Source organism: Platalea leucorodia, assembly GCF_965183815.1.
Source record: "Platalea leucorodia genome assembly, chromosome: 6".
NCBI lineage: Eukaryota > Metazoa > Chordata > Aves > Pelecaniformes > Threskiornithidae > Platalea > Platalea leucorodia.
The window spans coordinates 43,938,246-43,959,018 of NC_138828.1; the positions used below are offsets into that span (position 1 = coordinate 43,938,246).

The window sequence follows — 20,773 nt, forward strand, 5'->3', positions numbered from 1 at the left end:
GTATTCCCGTGACGACAGTACAAAATATCATTTAACTAAAACACATTCAGTTGGCTGCTGCAGTAAGAGACAATAAAAAATGTTTCTATAAATACTTTAACAACAAAAGGAGGGCTAAGAAGAATCTCCATCCTTTATTGGATGCAGCGGGAAACATAGTACACAGGATAAGAAAAAGGCCGAGATACTTAGTGCCTTCTTTGCCTCAGTCTTTAATAGTCAGACCAGTTGTGGTGAGGTGAGGTGAGGCCACACCTCGAGTACTGTGTTCAGTTTTGGGCCCCTCACTACAAGAAGGACATTGAGGTGCTGGAGCGTGTCCAAAGAAGGGCAAGGAAGCCGGTGAAGGGTCCAGAGCACAAGTCTTATGAGGAGCCACTGAGGGTACTGGGTTTTTTTTACCCTGGAGAAGAGGAGGCTGAGGGGAGACCTTATTGCTCTCTACAACTACCTGAAAGGAGGTTGTAGTGAGGTGGGGGTCGGTCTCTTCTCCCAAGTAACAAGTGATAGGAGAAAAGGAAACAGCCTCAAGTTGCACCAGGAAAGGTTTAGGTTGGGTATCAGGAAAAATTTCTTCAGTGAAAGAGTAGTCAGTACAATGAGTGGTTGAGTCCCCATCCCTGGAGGTATTTTAAAGACGGGTAGACGTGGTGCCTAGGGACATGGTTTAGTGGTGGACTTGGCAGTGTTAGGTTAATGGTTGGACTTAATGGTTTTAAGGGTCTTTCTTTTCCAACCTAAATGATTCTATGATATGCTAATCTGAAGGATAGAAATAACGTTCTACATCTATCAATTCAGTTTATTGTATTTTTTTTTGAAACCTTCACGTCAACATTTTTTAAATGAGCATGAGAAAGCCAATGCAATATATTGTACCACTGGTGAAAGGTACACTATATTTTTTAATTATATATATATGGAGAAACTAAAATTTAAAAAAAATAACTGATCCCAATTTACCAACCTTGATATATCCCAATCTGAAAAGCATCTCCACTACTTGTCTTTCCTTGGCGGACATAGATCCATGATGGTACCCAATGCCCCTCAGTGCCATCATTTGCTGCAGATAACCTCTTCTCTCAAACCGAAGTCGATGAAAAATCTTCCACAAAGTCTACAAATAAAAAAAAAAAAAAAAAAAAGTTAAGTATTAACCACAACCAGATGTTGTTAATGAAAAAAAAAAAAGGTCTTACCTCAAAGTCTGAAGCACTACAGAGAAATATAGCTGTTTATAATCTTCAGTGAGCCTGAAGCCCAAAGTATATAATTGGATGTGTACCACCTAATGTACGTCATGTTTTATGATGACAAATCCAGGTTCTTCGGTACGCTTCTGTATCCTATCAGTTTTTTTCAGCTTTGCAACAAATGCCATTACAACAGTCCCAATTGTCATAGCATGCAGCTCAATGCAACCAGACATTGCAAGCTTGCACGTTCATTACTTTCCTACTTGAAGCATGGCCTCATGACCATGTACTGTGTGCTACTATCACAGAACAAATTCCTAAGTAGCTACATGAAGCTGATACTCTTTTGCTTTTGTTTGTCATCCCTGCTTGGTGCCACCATCTCATCTCATCTCACTGCACAGTTAGAAGCTTCGCTTTCCCAAACTCTGAAATAGCACTGAATTAAGCTTTTTCAGTATTTTCTGAACTTCAGTCTACAGCTAAGTGCCACCTGTTCTAAAGTCCAAGCTACTTCTTCACTGTGTTTACCCATGTGCAACTGTGGGAAGCAGTGTTCCTTCCATGCTGGCTGACAGCAGCCCAAAAATGCCATTGGGATCCCAAGTTGCCAGGATAAGGAATCATGAGAATTTTCAAGTTTGGTCCCAATACACAGAACGTTCCTCTCTTTCAAGACATATCACAATAAGCAGAAAGCATTATCGAGACACTTCATCAAAATTTTGAGAACCTTTTCTCCGAAATAAGAGCTATATATCACAATTACTTTTTTTAATTAAAGAAACCCAGCTATGAAGAAACAGCTACATGAACCACAGTCATGTTTCAGGAAGTTTAGACCAGAGGGGATCTCCTGGATCAAGGCCCAGTCCCCCACTACTGCTGGAAACCACATCATATAAATCTCTTTCATAAATTATTCCTTAATTATTTGTATACAAAGATACACATTAGTATTTCTGATGGACATCTGCAGATTTTCAGTGCTTTTCTCACCTTTTTTTTTTTTTCTCATCAGAGGGTATAAACACATTGAAGAGCATGGAAAATTTTGCTTTGTGGGGACTAGAACTTTTAGAGCCTAAAATAATTTATTATTTAGTATTTTTACAAGATATGAAGAGCTTAAAAATGTTTTGATAAGCACACAAAGGGGCCATATGCTGATGACTCAGTCAGAAAAATAGGAGTCTGATACCTGAATCAACATGTAATAGAACAGCATTGCTGGTAGTTCATGGAAATGAATTCATTGTAGTATGCATCCCAGGACTCCTACCACAAGGACAAGTCAACAACTTTTTATTTGGCAGAATGAAAGTTGTCCATACATCTTAAAAATAAAGTTACCTAAGATTGATACTTGGAATCAAATTTAAATTGAAATATTGAGAATATTTCATGAAGTCAATGCATACTGTTATGAAGTACAACTGCATCACACATTATATGCTTTTTATGTATTTATGCATAAATTCATGCATTTTAGACATACAAAAACAAAACCATGTTATAATTATCAGTGAATTACTTACGTCTTCATCCACTGCTTTAGAATCAGCGTAAGTGCACACAGAAGGGATAGCAGTTAGCCTTTTAAGCCTTTTTTCTAACTGTTGTTTTGTAGTCAAGAGACATACCATGTCTTCCTTTTTACTGGAGCTCAACTTTTTGGTATCCCTGTATACAATATGCAATTAAAAATAGTATTTCTGTAATTAACATACATTTCTCAATTTTAAAATATTCTTTGGGTACTGAAAGATGCAGATTCATTCCCTTTTAAACTGTAGGCTCAAACATGTAGGCAGATCTGTTACTGTAAATTTACTGATAATGCTAACAGCTTCCTTTTATCATGGCTTGTACGCAAAACAGCAAGTAATTAGTAGAGAGGAAGAATTATGGCGATATACAAAAATGAAGGAAGATGAAGACAGCAACTGTAAGTACCTCATTTAGCAAATTAGTAAGCTAACAAGATTTGCATGGTAGAAGAATTAAACATGAAAGAGAAATGTGATGGATTTACTGCCAATAATTACATGGACTGTAGGAATTTAGAGCAGGATTTGAAGAAAAGAGGAGAGGGAAAACTATTTAGAGACAGATTTTTAAGCTCCTTCAATGTCTAGTGATGTCAATGTGTCTAAATTCCTACTGGATTTTCAAGTTCTCACTTGCTACTATTAAAGTCAGCTAAGTTGATTCCTTCATGATATTATGTCCAAAGAATGCACTGTAAATTGTCATGATTAGGAGGACAAAACCATGATGCTTTATGTTCCTGACAATCCTGATAACTATAACCATATCGCATTGCCAAATGCCTTATAAAAATCCATACTCTATTATAACAAAATCGAGAAAATTCAAGGTTAAGGGGGAAACAAATATAGTACAATCCAAGCAAAAGGATGACAAATATTCAAAGAACATCTCACCAGTCAGGTGAATCTGTACTTCAGAGATCTACCACTGTAACCAGCCATGGTGAGGCTAAACTATGAAAATATTCTTTCACAGTGGCTGACCCAGCACCAGGGTCAGATGTTCCACTGGTTTGAAGAGAAAAGTTACTGTCTGGAGAAAGAGTCATTCTGATATCTTGATATCTCAGTAGTGAATTATTCCAAACTGACCAATCTCATATACTCAGGTGTCTCTCTTTGATTCTTATGTTGCAGTGCCAGCACCTTACACAATGTCAGCAACACTGGTATCTTCCCGCTTCCTGACTAGGGACTGCATACTGCTGATTGATACCTGCCATACAGATGCTCCTATTGCGCAGGTTGCTAGAGCACCAAGAGGAGCAGGGACTACTATACTGCAAGCTGGATGAATGTGCTGCTGTAACGTACATTCCCCAGAAATAAGTTATCACAAAATTATGCTCTGTTGTAATATGTAAGCTTTTTAATAATATATAGTTATAATACTTACTGAGGGTTGAATTTTTTTAGCGTTTTTTTCACTTTTCTTAGTTCATCCCTTAAACGTTCTTTTTGCCTCTCAGTATTAGGGTCTTGTTCACTTTTTTGTTTTTTCAGCAAATTGAAGAATACATTCTTGGCTGCACATTCCACTGAATTCACGTTAAATCTTAAAGTAAATAATATATAATATACATCAGTTAGGTGAACTCTAATATGTATGTAATGCTGTTACAATAATATTCAGTGAGCCTTATCATCTGACAATAGAATCTAATCATTAGAAGCACATCCCTATTCCTTCTCCAAATCATAGTCCGCATTCAGTTTCAAACTGCTAGTATTCCAAAACTGAGTGGTAAAATGTAAAATGGTTCTGCCAATAAATTATCTATAGAAAGTATGCTCAACTCTATCTTTCCCTAAGCTGGACACCTGGACATAAAGATAAAACAAAGTGTAGCTTTGTCATTTTAAGTCATTTTAATTCTTCTCAACTACCCGGTTGAGAATCAGTGCCTGTCTGTCTTGGTCTTCTACATAGCTGTTCTCCCTCATAGCTTTTTCAGTATTGGACTGTTTGGAGTTTAACTGGGGTGAAGATTTCTCCAGCTGTACTCTCAAAAAGTATTTTTATTCTTGTTGCAGCAGGCAGATCCTGTTAACTAACACCATACAAGGTGCTGGCAACACATGGGGTGAGGTTGCATCCTAGTCCATTAGAATATTCACAAGTCGTTCAAATCTGGCAGTCCCCAAGAACAGGAGCAAAAATTGAAGGACTTTATCCTTTCATCCAGAAAGACCAATACAGATTTTAAGGCTAGGAGGTAACCTCTCCTTGACTTAAGCTTTTCACATCTTCACGGATGACAGAGCTCAATAACAGTCATTTGCCATTTACTCTTTTTTTTTTTTTTTTCTCCCTTTGAAGCTCAGACTGAATGATCTAACTTCTCTCTATCACTGAGTTTATTCAGCCATAAGGAGTACTAAAGTGGTGCCAGCCTGTTCATTTCCTTTGTGGCTCTAAGAAAAGAAAAGCAAACTCTAATTACTGTTTTTTTTCCCTACCACCAATGGCTGCGATTGCAATTTGGCTTCTACAGCTCTGATATCTGCTCTCTCAGGAGTGTCCATTAATTCCATGCTAACATAACACCATATAAGATAACTGCTTTGCAACCTCATTCATCAATAATGGCTTAGGGAGAAAAAGCTTACCAGCACCAATGAAGCATAAATATCAAGTCAATATTATATATCAATCAATAGTATTATATATAAGTTAATATTATATATCAATATAATATTGACTCCAAGTCACTGTCTACTACTTGTGAGGGCTACTCATCCTCTTCATCTTCATCATAATTTCTCAGGACTGGGACATTTAACTACAGGATTTTTTTTTTTTTTTTTTTTTTTTTAATTCTGTCTGACTCTTGTCCCTTGTCTGACTACGAAGACACTGGGGAGGTCTACCAAGTGCTGTTACACTACACCTGTGCCTTAAAAGACCCTTAGATAACAGATTGCTGTACCTCATCCCCCAACTTGATACCACTAGGTTCTGCCTCCATGTTCACTGGTCTGGGATGTGTTCTTGTCTCACCATGATCATTTATCAGTTGTCTAGGATATTCATACTCTACTCACAGTCCCTTATCAAAGCCCTAAGTCACCAAGAATTTCTAAGGACCCATCATTCCAAGGTAGGTGAGAGGAAGGCACTTATCCATCTCCCCTAAGGAGAAGCACCTTGGAACTTCCTACTGAGTGCCCAAAAATGATGTTGCAGTTCATACAGCAGCCCTGAAATTATTTCCTTATTTGAAGGAATTACAAATATCTGAGTCCTTTCTAAAACTACCGGTTTCAGCTTGAAATCTGCCATAACATTAACTAATAACTAGATGGTCACTGAGAAATAGAAAAATAAATAATTTACCAGCAACTAGAGTAATTTGAGATGTGCCATCAATATGTATATTCACTTTTTGCCTCCTCTTTTGTAGAGTTCTTTCAGAAATGCCTTTTTATCAGCATCAAGCATGTGAGAACTAAAATGGCAGTGAGCATTCTACCCCTAACTATCAAAGTGTCCAATGTAAGGAAGGGCAAGGCTTCATACCGAGATGAGAAAACTTTCTGTTTTATATGATTGTTCCTATGCATTATTACAGTGAGAATATGCACTAGACTAGATAAGCAGCTTCTTTTTATTATTAAATCCAGCATAGAGGTACATACCTTCTTTACTAATATTAGCAATATCACTGACAATAATGGTATTGTCAGTAGGCTCAAAGCTGTGCATGTTTGATGTTATGTAATTACACCTCACATAGATGCAAAACAGGTTGATTGACGCAGGTCACTGGATGTATGATGAGATTGTTAGAGGCTATGCAGTGGAACCATCACCATGTGACAAATGCACACATTAACAGAATCTCGTTCCATCCTTTTTCCTAGCACATCTGCCCCTACGTACACTATTTGCACCTCCAAATAAACAGCATGCACCTTCCACAAGTTTCACTGACTACGCTGGGGCAAAGCAACTGAGAATCTGACTCTCATTTTAATGTGACTCAGTTTCTTGTAATTTTCTCAGATATCACCCATGGATTCTACCCTTTCCACACAGAAATTAAACGCTTTATTTCAGCTAAACCTTTAGTGCCATAAAGATACAAGGGTTGATAGAGCTTGTAGGCCTTTACTTTTTATGTTTTAAAGCAAAGGTAACAAATACCATATAAATGGCATTTGCCAAGCCATATCAATGCTTATCTCTAAAACTCATTTTTCTGAATATAGGTGATGATACACTTATAATACATGGCATGTAAATACTTACATAAAAAATATGGCAGGCAACTTATCCATCTCATGTAATTTATCAACAAAGCTTGCAAAATGCTTCCACTTTTCCTGTTCTGAGCAATCCACAGGTTTTGGCTTAAGGTGCTCCAGTAGCTCATTCACCTGACCAAAGTAGTATTATTGTGGAGATTTTAATGGCAGAAGCTTCCGGCCAGAGGCTAACAAATATGAAGACTCCATTTTCCTGTGCCCACTTCTATCAGCTCAAATTTTTTAAATCATTCAGAACTGCAATAGCCACATATGGTTTACAGACTAAGAGGTCTGCAAGTTTTCAACTGACTTTGGTAAGAGCTCAAAATGCAAACTGTTGTAGCATTCATAGCTACCATTACTGTGCAAATAATAAAGTATTACTAACATACTGATTATGATATATTTTCACATTTAAATGTCATATTTCAAGGAATCTGTTTTTTCCCCAGATATTCTTTCTTTTTTCCTTGTTGTCGATTCACGACCTCCTCATATTACTTTTTACGATATGGGAATAGGTGGCCTCTAATTGATTTTCTGCTCATTGCTTTAATTCCTATCTTTTACATGGAAACATACATACTGTCTGTGGTTACACAGAAGGTTTCAAATAAGCAGCAAAAAGGAGGTATACTAAAAAAGCAGAGCAGTGGTACAATATTCTCACTAATTGTAGGAGGTACCTAAAGGGATCAGGAATTGAAATCTCACAGCAGGATCAGAAGTCTGATTCCCAGAGAAGCTTGTGAAAACACCACCTTCAAAACGCTTATGGAAATGCCACAAATATTAGTGCTTATCTTTCAAGCACAACAGCAGTTAAACCTAATAAATAATAGTTACGGAAGGAGAAACTCCCAGAATTATATTATTACATATAATTATCATCATTTTAAAGCTGCACACAATCTTAAGAAAGCGCCCTGTAACAACTGTTACCTTCTGTCTTTGGCCAAGCACAATCCATCTGCTTAGTTCTTTCTTCAGTTCCTTTTCGTATTTCCTCACATCTGCCTTTTTTATTACTACTTTATTCTTGAAAGAGACAAACTCCTCAGGATCTAGCTCCTGGAAACAACATTAACATAAAACATTGCAGTACTTTGTTATCTATTCACTTTTATATATTTTGCTCACAGCTGTGTATACACACCTGTGCCCTTTGCCACTTTTGCCAGACTTTTACCATTGTGTCATAAAGCTGGATGCTCTCTCGTGGAGACAGAGAAAGATCTGAAGGAATACCATAGTTCTCAATCTGCAAGGAGTTTAAACAAAAGAAAAATAAAGGAATCCTTTTGATGGAATCCATGTTGCCTAAATATAACAGTTGCTAGACAATGTTGACACCAGTATTATGCTTACATGATTGACGGTTAATGCAGCACATGGATGACAATGTTCAATGATAAAATCACCACCCTTTAGAGAACACACAAACTTTTCCAAATCATTGTATCTCTCTTCATACAAGACTGTGAAGAGACAGAAATGCTGTCATGACGTACATGGTTGTTTTAAAAAGCAAGTACTTAATCCTGCAAGACTTGTTTTTATTTAAAAGAAAAACCAAACCAAAATATGATTGTTTTTGTTCTGCAAATGATTAAAGTTTTTGCAGAAATAACACTGAAATTTCTTAGTTACAAAATATTCTGATACACACCTAGTCTAACACGATACGATTTCTTTTGTCCTTGTACTTTAGATTTCACTTTACATTTTCCAGTAAAGTTATTCCCAGAGTTTCTAGAGCTTCTTTCTGTTCTATTCTCAGCACGTTGCCAATACCTTTTCACAGACTGTAACCACCTACAGTGCAAGAATAAAAAAAAAAAAAAAAAAAAAAAAATTAGTTGTAAAAAATATTTTAAGAAAATTGATAGAGCTGTAACAGACTAATTACTACAATCTGCTCAATTTCTGCTTTGGAACTTAATCTGGCTACTGTCATAAAAAACAACAAAAAAGTTTCTACAAATACATTAGCAACAAAAGGAGGGCTAAGAAGAATCTCCATCCTTTATTGGATGCAGCGGGAAACATAGTACACAGGATAAGAAAAAGGCCGAGATGCTTAGTGCCTTCTTTGCCTCAGTCTTTAATAGTCAGACCAGTTGTCCTCGGGGTACCCAGTCCCCTGAGCTGGAAGACAGGCATGGGGAGCAGAATGAAGCCCCCATAATCCAAGGGGAAATGGTTAGCGACCTGCTACACCACGCAGACACACACAAGTCTATGGGGCCGGATGGGATCCAGCCAAGGGTACTGAGGGAGCTGGCGGAAGCGTTCATCAAGCCACTTTCCATCATCTCTCAGCAGTCCTGGCTAACCAGGGAGGTCCCAGTTGACTGGAGGTTAGCAAATGTGATGCCCATCTACAAGAAGGGCCAGAAGGAGGATCTGGGGAACTACAGGCCTGTCAGCCTGACCTTGGTGGTGGGGGAAGGTTATGGAGCAGATCGTCTTGAGTGCTATCACGCGGCACATAGAGGACAACCAGGGGATCAGGCCCAGTCAGCATGGGGTTATGAAAGGCAGGTCCTGCTTGACCAACCTGATCTCCTCCTGTGACCCACTTGGTGGATGAGGGAAAGGCTGTGCATGTGGTCTATCTGGATTTTAGTGAAGCCTTTGACACCGTTTCCCACAGCATTCTCCTGAAAAACTGGCTGCTCATGGCTTGGACGAGCGTACTCTTTGCTGGGTAAAAAACTGGCTAGATGGCCGGGCCCAAAGAGTGGTGGTGAATGGAGTGGAATCCAGTTGGCGGCCGGTCACGAGTGGTGTTCCCCAGGGCTCAGTACTGGGGCCAGTCCTGTTTAATATCTTGATCAATGATGTGGACGAGGGGATCGAGTGCACCCTCAGTAAGTTTGCAGACAACACCAAGTTGGGTGGGAGTGTTGATCTGCTGGAGGGCAGGAAGGCTCTACAGGGGGATCTGGACAGGCTGGATGGATGGGCTGAAGCCACCTGTATGAGGTTCAACAGGGCTCAGTGCCGGGTCCCGCACTTGGGTCACAACAACCCCATGCAACGCTACAGGCTTGGGGAGGAGTGGCTGGAGAGCTGCCCAGTGGAAAAGGACCTGGGGGGCGCTGGTCAACAGCTGGCTGAATATGAGCCAGCAGTGTGCCCAGGTGGCCAAGAAGGCCAATGGCATCCTGGCTTGTACCAGGAATAGTGTGGCCAGCAGGACTAGGGAAGTGATCGTCCCCCTGTACTCGGCACTGGTGAGGACGCACCTCGAGCACTGTGTTCAGTTTTGGGCCCCTCACTACAAGAAGGACATCGATGTGCTGGAGCGTGTCCAAAGAAGGGCAATGAAGCCGGTGAAGGGTCTAGAGCACAAGCCTTGTGAGGAGCTGCTGAGGGTACTGGGGTTTTTTACCCTGGAGAAGAGGAGGCTGAGGGGAGACATTATCACTCTCTACAACTACCTGAAAGGAGGTTGTAGTGAGGTGGGGATCAGTCTCTTCTCCCAAGTAACAAGAGACAGGAGAAGAGGAAACAGCCTCAAGTTGCACCAGGGCAGGTTTAGGTTGGATGTTAGGAAAAACGTCTTCACCGAAAGGGTAGTCAGGCACTGGACCAGGCTGCCCAGGGAAGTGGTTGAGTCCCCATCCCTGGAGGTATTTCAAAAGATGGCTAGATGTGGTGCCTAGGGACATGCTTTAGTGGTGGACTTGGTTGTGTTAGGTTAACAGTTGGACTCAATGATCTTAAGGATCTTTTCCAACCCAAGCGATTCTACAATTCTATGATTTCTCCTAGAGCATTTCCAGTCCTCCTCTCACCATCTTCATTGTAATTTTCTCCAGCTTATCCCAGGGTGCAAATAAAAAATGTGAAATAGCACCATTATATATATATATAAACATAGTGCAGATGTCTTCTCTGATTGATGATGGGCCAGTGTGATTATCAGGCTTCGGCAATTCAAAGAGGTGTAAAAGCCTCCTAAATTCCTCTTCAGAGCTCAATTATAGGGTCTGAAGGAATAGTAGTGCCTGTTCTCATTACAGAGTTAAGAGTTACAGTATTGTTTTGTTTCAGTTGGGGGAGTACGGGCAGCATAACAGAAATAACAATGTAATTCCAAATCAGTTGCTTCCCAGTAGTAATTGACGTCTCTATCTGTCTAAAACATCTCATATCCAATTTAAATACGCTCTTGTGAGCAAGAAAATTCCACACATACTCAGTTAGGTGTTCTGGGTTACTGACAGTAGCAGAGAGTGCCAAAAACGGACACCGAATTGTTACCAGAAGATGCTCCCAAACCTCTGCTCCAATTTCACCGCCAAGACAATGGACCTATGTTTTTGGGAAAAAGGATTAAAAGAAAAGAAGTGTTTCTTATCAAAGTGTATCCATAAGAGGAGTTTTGTGTTTTGCAAAGATCAAAAGTTTGGCAAGATCAGTACTGAATAATTCTTATGTTGTAGCAAATGACCATGAGATCCAAATCAAATGTCCAGTAAATCCCTCTCCAGATTTCACCGGATAGCAAATTAGTCTCAATTTCAATACTACATTCACTAGCGTTTGTACCCTAGATACTCACAGGCATCATTAGCAATTAATTCTACAAAAAAGAAAGAATACAGAAGGAATTTTCAATTCAGCAAGATTAATCATTGATTTTTTTTCCCTGGAAAGACTGACAAATACTGTATGATATGAAATGTGTATGATCCCAGTCTGGAATGCTCTGTTTGTGCCACTGAGACTACAGTGGTGGCTTTTAGTTTTTCAGTTGACTGGTTTGAGAGAAATAAAGGAAGTTCCTGGTAGCTTTGACTTAACTCTATGTCCTCTTGAGGACTAACAGAGTTTTAAGCTCATTCACTGGAGTACATAAACACTATCAGCGAACAGAAAAAAGCAAGCAAGTCTGAAATAACATCTCTGAAAGGTTGTTTTTTTGTTTTTTGTTTTTTTTTTTTTTACCAGCAATAAGGTATGTAATGAAAAATTGAGTCACCAGCATTTTTCCTCAAGATTTTTTGTGTATTTGTTAGATTGGTTACTATTAAAGGATGCCTACCTCATCAAATATAACATATTGAATCCGTTTGGTCCATTCCTGGCAACGAGGAGACAGCATCAAGATTTCTAAACATTGAGGCACGGTCACTAGTATCTAAGAAGAAAGGTTTGTAAAGCATTATTTTCAAGTAAACTGACTAATCAACTATAAGTAGATTCTGTATTTAGAAAGCATTTAAATATATATATGTATTTGATTTCAAGATAAGCAAGAATGAATGAATGATTTGTCATTGCTGTCTTCAAGAAGGGCAAGAAAGAGGACCCAGGAAACTACAGGCTGGTCAGCCTCACCTCGATCCCTGGGAAGGTGATGGAGCAATTAATCCTGGAAATCATTTCCAAGCACATGGAGAACAAGAAAATCATCAGGAGTATTCAGCATGAATTCACCGAGGGAAAGTCATGCTTGACCAATCTTGACCAACTTTTATGATGAAATGACTGGCTTGGTAGATGAGGGGAAAGCAGGGGATATTGTCTTCAGTAAGGCTTTCAACAACATCTCCCATAAGATCTCACAGACAAGCTGTTGAAGTATGGGCCAGATGAGCAGACAGTGAGGTGGACTGAGAACTGGTTGGAAGGCTGGGCCCAGAGGTTGGTGATTAGTGGTACAAAGTCTAGTTGGACGCCAGTAACTAGCAGTGTACCTCAGGGTTCAATAGTGTGTCTGATCCTGTTTAACATTGTCAATGATCTAGATGATGGGGAAAAGTGTACCCTCAGTAGGTTCGCTGATGACACCAAACTGGGAGGAGTGGTTGATATGCCAGAGGGTCATGCTGCCATCCAGAGGGACCTAGACAGGCTGAAGAAATGGGCTGACAGGAACCTCATGAAGTTCAACAGGGAGATGTGCAAAGTCCTGCACCTGGGGAGGAACAACCCCATGCACCAGTGTATGCTGGGGGCCATCCAGCTGGGAAGCAGCTCTGCAGAAAAGGACCTGAGGGTCCCGGTGGACACCAAGTTGAACAGGAGGCAGCAAAGTGCCCTTGTGGCAAAGAAGGCTAATGGTATCCTGGGCTGCATTAGGAGGAGTGTTGCCAGCAAATTAAAGCAGGGGATCCTTCCCCTCTACTCAGCACTGATGAAGCCACACCTAGAGTCCTGTGTCCAGTTCTGGGCTCCCCACTATAAGAGAGACCAACCTAGTGGCCTTCTATGGTGGAGTGACTACATCAGCGGACAAGGAAAGCGCTACTGATGTATTCTATCTGGACTTCTGTAAGGCATCTGCTATATGCTGGCAACCAAAGGATTTTAATATTTTTTCTTTTAACCAGAGCAAGTAATCAACTGCATGCCCCCTAAGGATGAATAGGTAAGTTTGTATGCCACAGACTGAAAGTTTCTGGTAAGCAGTACAGATACGCCTAAATTTTTCCTGAACTTTGTATTTAGTAATGGTACAATTGTTATGATTAGAATTAACATTTTCAGAAGCCAGATGGAATACAAGAGTCATTATTATTGTGTGTTAAAACACCTGTAAAAATATACCTGAGAATTCATGACATCATTGCGATAATCTCGTGTGAAGACTCCACACACTACCAATCCATCTGGAAGTTTCTTGGTGAATCGACTGTATATAGTTCCCACCACTTGGTTTACAAGGGCCTTAAATAAAGCAGGTCATTAACAAAACTAGACAGTGTATGTCTAAAGGCATATGATATTCCGAGACATATAAAAGCATTCAATTTTGGCACCAGTATTCATGTACTAGACTGTAATGTACTAGACTGTAATGTACTAGACTGTAATGTACTATTAGGTCTAGACCATCAACAATATTACCTTTAGAAAGATCTGGTACTTGATTCTCAATTATACTCAAATGCTTTCAAAGAAATTTAGTGTTGTGTAAAGTGAGTCATACGTTATCAATTCTGTATTTTAATTATTTTCAAAGCAGTTAAAAATAGATCACATTCTACTGCATCTACAGCACTTTAATGATCTCAAAGGCCTAGGGCTGCAGGTATAAAATACATCTTTGCACTCAGACTGATATTCAAATGAAAAGATGCTTTTCACGCCCAACCTGAGTATAACCACAAAAAAAAAAAATTTTACTTATAGAAAACAGTCCATAGAGATTGTTATTGTATTATAGTACATGTAATTTAATATCCGAAAATTATATTATTGAACATTAAAATAAGTTTTGGAAGAAATCAAAACATTGTGCCTCAGCACTTAAGTAAGTTTTTAACTATTGGGATAGAACTCTCATTAAGAATATCCCACTGCCTAGAGTTTCATAAATTTTCTCTTGAAGCATCTAATGGTGAACTCAATTAGAAAAACATGACTTGCTTGGTCATTGTTCTGTTCTAATATTACTTTCACCATGTTGGTAGGCTTTTCGTACTCACTATTTACTTAACATGCTACTTACAGCACTTTCATATATATTAGTGATTCTGACCTTTAATTAGCTATACAGTTATTAATAGACTCTACATGAGCTTAAATATTTTGAAGATTTTTTTAAACATGCTGTTTCTAATAAATGTAAAACAGAAAGTAAAGATTCCATTTCTAATTAAAAAAAAAAAAAAAAAAATCAAGTAAATTTGTGTAACAAGTTACCCCGAACAGTTTCAGAATCATACCATAGTCACACATACAGAATCTGGAGTAGGATGCAGCCTTACCTTTGTAGGAGCAACATACACAACTACTCCATCATTGCTCGTTTTCAGAACTTTTTCCATGCAATAGTATGATGCATATGTTTTTCCTGATGAAGTGGGAGCAACAATCACCGCAGACTCATTGTTATCTACAGCATCAAGAAGTTCTCGCTAAGAGAAAAGCGGTTACTCTGTCAAAATGCCTTGCTATTAAGTTCTTATTGTGTAAACGAGCTCTGTCTATGAAAACATCTCTTATTTTTGCATGTAGACTTTATATACAGATTTTAGACTACAGAAAGTTAGAGTTAACCTAGTTGTTTTATGACTGTATTCTTTTGTCTTAAACAGTTAGTGGAAAAAAATGGAACTACAAATTATAACTTGTCTATTTCAATCATTTGGTTTGAGATACTGATACCAGAACATTCTGAGTCCAAACCTGGACGTTTTCAAATTAAAAAACAAAACCAGTTAACTCAGCACTCTATAATTTAGTGCAAAAAATTTCATTGTTTTAGACAAGGCAGTATTTTTTTCTTGCATTATAATAGTTACATCGATACTGTCCAAATCTCTCTTCTGCTCCCAGCATACAGTGTTTATTAACCTGTTTTCTTTCCTGTTATTGTTTTCCTCTATGCTCTCTCACCTTATATAGGTTTGTGAAAGGATGGGGGAAGCAGTACAGAAGAGGAAACAGAAATAGCACTAACACTATCTTTCTCTATCAGCACATATACCAAGTTCCAAGCTGCTGTTCAAGCTAACAACTGTTTTGCAGATATGGACATGCAAAGGAGAATTCAGCTGGCCTACCCAGTCCAATAATAATTAAAAAAAAAAAAAAAAAAAAAAATCTAAGTTAGACTTAGTCTGCTTTAGACAGAAAAGTTATTTCTCAACTCATACTATGGGTAATTCTTTAGGGCCAAATGAGCAGAGGATGAACATTCAAAGACTATCCAAATGGGGCGTTACTACCATCGGATATGGTAATAAGCAGTGAAATCCCATGGAGTTGGCATGCCTTATGTTGAATTCCTTGGGCCAAGCTCTCTGTAGAAAAGCTCTCAGTGTAGAAAGAACATGGAATACGGTCCAAAATTATCTACTGAATTTGTTAAACTTGTTAAATTAAATTTGTTAAACAACACTATTTTTGACAATTAGTATAATAATGTGTATTTTTAAATGGAAAAAAGAATACAAGAAAAAAAATCAAAGATAGTCCATTAACTTTATGCAAAAAGTTTGAGTCTCATTACCTGCCATGTGTCTGGTATGAAATGTTGCACTCGGGGATCTGGATCATTTCTCTCTTCTCTGAGCAAGTAATAATCCATGTATTGTAGCTGAAAGCGAGCTGGACCCACTTCAACGGTATAATTCCTTATGCTCTGATCATTACTTTCTTCTGTCTATAACGTCAAATGAAATTCAAGTTGGTTTGAAAGCTAGCAAGAGATTTAGAAAATGGCACATCTCTTGCTCTGTGGAACTCTGCAAGCTTTGAAAAACATATGAAAGTGCAGGTGATTTTTAAATAATTTCTTGCAGAAATCTACACCATATAGCCTTATGTCAGGGTTATGCTTGTACCTCTCCAAAGGAGAAAATGTTCTAAAAATAATGTGTCTTCCATAGCCGGGGGTGGTTTTGGTGTTGGTTTTGTTGTCAGAAGAGCTAAGAAAACTGGCTAGCAGGCAAAGCTCAGCCTCTTCAAGCTATTGCCTACCAAAGCTATATTTATGTCTCTTTTCTTCAGCCTGGCCTGACCCCTTGTGCAATGAATCACAGTTGGAAAAGGAATTCAATATAAAGACTGAGTCTGATCCCAAATTTTTTAAAGCATTGTATTTTTAAACAATGCCTGTATACCCTAAGACATACCAAATTTAACGTTCATGGACACGTCTGATTACAACATCTGATCCTGAAAGCTCTCTATAAAAGCATTACATCTTACAACATACACCAGAAGATCAGAAAAATCACATAATAATTTAGGTTGTCAGGGATGTCTGGATGTCAATTAATCCAACTCACTGCTAGAAGCAGGTGCAATTAGATCAGGTTACTCAGGGCTGTGTTCAGCCGAGTTTTTACTATCTCCAAGGATGGAGATGTCAACTTCAATTTCTTGAAAGAAATATTTTCAGTTATTCCTGAAAATTTCAGTTATTCCTAAAATTCCCCCAACTTTGCAAAAGTAATAATGAGAAAAAAGCAGCTGCAAAAAAAAAAAAAAAAAAAAAAGTAGGTCCAAAATGCACTGACTGATCTAGAGCCCTTCTGAGCAAGACATTAAACTTGCCAACACATCCCTTCTATCACCACAAACTTTTACAACAGACTTTGAGATCCTCAGATCCTACAGTTCTACTTCCTGAAACGTAATATACTTTATTTGGTGCACCAAACACCCTTACAATAACTATGTAGCCAAGAGCAAACTATCATCGTACACCAGTTGAATTGACATAGAAAAAGAGACAAATAATTCCCACTCTTCAAGGGAAGAAAATTTCTTACAGAACAATCACTTCCTCCCTCACCTCTTAGTCTTGATCCTCAACGAAGGATGATAAACACTTTCCAGAAATAAGCTTCCAAAAATTCCTAACTCTACTGTGCCTGAAAAATGAGACTCTGAAGTGATTGATACTGGTTTCACAGTTCACTATAATCTTCCTTCCTTTTGCTAGTGACTCCAAATTCTGCAGGCTGTGAGTTATATCCTCCCTCTTCTGCCTCAGAGATCCACTTTAGCATCCCCTCTCCCTAATAACATCCCATCTACACACAAGGGTAACTGCTCTTAATACTAAATCAGCCAGTGGGCAGGTTGCTAACATGCAGAAAAGCCTAAGGTCAACCCTTAGAGAAATTACTTCAGAGTCAAATTCAGTGTAGCTATTGGTGGTCTCAGCTGTGCTAGCAATGACAAACAGTTCAGTACCTCAAACTGTTTCCTTTAGAGGTGATCAGTAATACCACAACAGCAAACAGAAATGGCAGGACTGTCATCCACCTCTGCAGTCTCAAAGATTTTGTTTTCTGAAGTAGCACATTTGGGCCTGTTAGAGAGCAGGTGCTCACCACTTAGCTTTTAACAGTTATTTTTAAGATGCAGAGTTCAGCTGATGTGATGAATTGAGTAGCAGGTACCTCTCAGAGATGTCTAAGGCCTCAGGCAGACATAACTAGAGCAAATTAATCTTGATGCATGTTTCAAAGGGTACCTTCACAGCCATATAAAGTTCTATTTACTAAGGGGAAGTGACCTATTGTACCAGCTAACCCTCACATCAAGCAGAGAAATGTATCCATGGAACCAAAGAAGATTAATAACTGAAGCAAGAATACACAGTTCTAAATCTTATGGCACAATACAAAATAAAATAAGCTCAATATAGATCTTCTACACACTATTCAATGCTTAAGAAAACACTGTTGATATTCAGCTACAGATCCACAGTAGAATCATTACAGTCTATAAAGTTACCTGGCCAGATAGAGAACGTGCCAAATTCTCAAATCCAAGAAGTCTTAGATATCTGGTCAGCTTTTGCAGATGTGGTTTCTCCAAGAGATCTTGATATTTTTCAAGGAGGATATGAATTCTCCTCATGACTTGAACAGCTTTGCTTAAATCTTTAGATTTGTTACCTTTAAAAAAAAAAAAAAAGCTTACAGTTATTTGAGAGCTGATTGTATCATTGGGAATCTTCTGACATTTAGAACAGACCTTATATATCCAACCACATTTATGACAATTTAAAAATGAACTTTATTTAAAGACAACTAGACGAAGACAACCCACATTCCTGTGACCTCTACAAGGAGTGCCACTGAAGACCAAGCACCCAAATAATTCTGCTTCTGCATGCTCAGCAAAACAGGAAAACAGCTACAATCTGATTTCATTGGATACTTTCAAAGGATCTTGAAATTGCAAAAGGGGACCAGAGCCTGTTAATACTTAAACACACCTCTCATGGTCCTGAAACAGGGCTGTATTTACACGTCTTTATTCCAGCTGAGACTGTCCAAAGTCACTGAACTCTCTTGGTTAAAGGGAATGGAAGTTGAATACAGAACACAAATTTGGTTATCATACCTTGCTCTCTGCAGTGTTCCTTCCACACTTCTAAACAGGCAGACAGTCCTGCCATTTCTACGGTGAACTTCACAGATTTACTTTTAAGAGTTTTGAGAAACTTCTCCAATTTATTGATACCAACAGTCAGATTTGCTTTTATTTCCTTTTGAGTTGGTATACACAAGGCTTTCCATTGCTCCTCTTCTTTCTTTTCTTCTTTAGCTTTTAGTCGCCTGCTGTTTTCCTCTGCAATTGTTTCCGCTTTACTTTTCTATCCAATAAAAGGAAGATATTTAGAAATAACAATCACTGTGTGCAAGCATCATCTAAAAAAAGTTAATCCGTAAACTCAATAACAGCAGGTACATTATAGGTTTCAATTCATGTGTGTGATGCATTGTGTTTTGGGAATTGTTTAAAATGGAACCTTATTTTGAAGGAGATATAATTTCTGAATCCCAATTTATGTTGCTCGAAAGAGCTTCCCTAAGCTTCATTTTAAGTCAGTATAAAGCTTCACAAGTAGCATAAAAAAGCACACATGCGGAAAAATAAAATAGCTGATGTTTGAAAGTAAAATTTCAAGCTTTTATTTTATACATGGGTAACAGTAATTCTGATCATATTGAGATGCTTTTCAATTAGTTAAATAAAATTAAGAGTTCAACCTTACTTGAAGTTAACAAAGTTATTTTACATACAGACTTTTACAGGTAATTCAACAAGCCATAACCTGTAATCCATAATAGAGTCTATTATGAAATATTACTCAAATTACTATTGCTCAGCATTGTTCATGAGTATGCAAGTACATGCTACATACCCTGTGATGTCTGACAACATTCACATAGTTAGTATCAATTGCAATATCTACAGGATCTTTCACAGAGAATGTTTCCAAATACTGCAGGGAAATAAATAACTGAATAATGTTTTCTCCAGTATTTCTTAGTAGTTTCTTAAAGTAAAATTAAATTCATGAACTCCAGTTTCTTTCACTCCACATTATAATACTGGCCATGAGCCAAACCCTATCAGCCTTTACAGAGTTCACATTTATCAATTTTTCTATTTACTTGTGCCTGTAAAAATATAATCACTCATCAGGATTCCTAACTAAGAACAAAAATACTTTTGCCAATTAGCTAATTAAATTTGAAGTACAAAGGCAATGTAAATTTCTTCAACTGAGAACTACTAGTGCATTCAGAACATAAAACTTCAGCTGTGAGACTCAGAGTAGAAATCCTTTCCTGGATTACAGAAAAAAGATTTGGAAAGAGCAACTTGAATATACTCACATGCTTTTTTTGTGTCTTTTTGACAGCAGCATTGGTATTCCTTGACACATCCTCTTGATGTACAATAAGTTTTGAAGCGCTGTTTTCCAAAGTGCTACCATAAAAATGGCGAAAAGTCTGTAACTTTTGTATTTGTTTTCTTTCTTCTGGATCTTTGGATTTTGCTGCAAACAAATATAATTGATTAAAAAACACTCTGATTGATAGAATTACAGCCTAATCTATTTCCCAGAAAAGACACCTGGGTAATGGATAAATTTCCTAAAAATTCCTCATTGACCTAAAGGCCAAAATCACATTTTGAAAGAGGCTGGCTACTAAGACTCACTGAAATCCAACAGTACTTTGAATTATCTGAGAGATACGCAACAGACTCAAATTCAAACTACTTTAGGCACACATTAAAAATACTGGAAAACTTAACAAGCAGGATGCCTGGAAAGAAATTATAACTGTTTGAGCAAAATGCCTAGGCTTCTCACACAGTCCATGAAAATAGGAAGGTGTCTTCCAAAGGCATTTCAGGTGATCAGAGAGAGACCTCTTCCCCATGAAAACAAGACTCTGCCATCAGAACATAAATAAAACTGCTGGAAGAACACTTATGCTAGCCAATGGAAGATAGTGAACTGAGCATATGGATATTTCCACACTCAAG

The 20,773-nt window shown here is 38.2% G+C and overlaps 1 protein-coding gene across 7 annotated transcripts in view; it reads right to left on the reverse strand.

The window, feature by feature from the left end:
- LOC309591879 (putative ATP-dependent RNA helicase DDX60) overlaps positions 1-20,773 on the reverse strand; it is a gene marked incomplete at its 5' end in the record, with an annotated part of 48,082 nt that overhangs the window by 13,069 nt on the left and 14,240 nt on the right. For 6 of the 7 annotated variants that reach the window (XR_014228458.1, XM_082314758.1, XM_082314759.1 and 3 more), the window contains 16 exons: positions 968-1,120; positions 2,738-2,882; positions 4,149-4,307; positions 7,005-7,132; positions 7,946-8,074; positions 8,160-8,264; positions 8,372-8,481; positions 8,673-8,818; positions 11,211-11,326; positions 12,060-12,155; positions 13,568-13,687; positions 14,731-14,880; positions 15,978-16,130; positions 18,218-18,381; positions 18,833-19,085; positions 20,116-20,279. Coding sequence is in view for 6 of the 7 variants with exons in the window: in XM_082314758.1 (XP_082170884.1) it covers positions 968-1,120; positions 2,738-2,882; positions 4,149-4,307; positions 7,005-7,132; positions 7,946-8,074; positions 8,160-8,264; positions 8,372-8,481; positions 8,673-8,818; positions 11,211-11,326; positions 12,060-12,155; positions 13,568-13,687; positions 14,731-14,880; positions 15,978-16,130; positions 18,218-18,381; positions 18,833-19,085; positions 20,116-20,279 (2,291 nt within the window). The remainder of the gene's footprint in view (positions 1-967; positions 1,121-2,737; positions 2,883-4,148; positions 4,308-7,004; positions 7,133-7,945; positions 8,075-8,159; positions 8,265-8,371; positions 8,482-8,672; positions 8,819-11,210; positions 11,327-12,059; positions 12,156-13,567; positions 13,688-14,730; positions 14,881-15,977; positions 16,131-18,217; positions 18,382-18,832; positions 19,086-20,115; positions 20,280-20,773) is intronic. The other variant, XM_082314760.1, reaches the window with a different exon arrangement.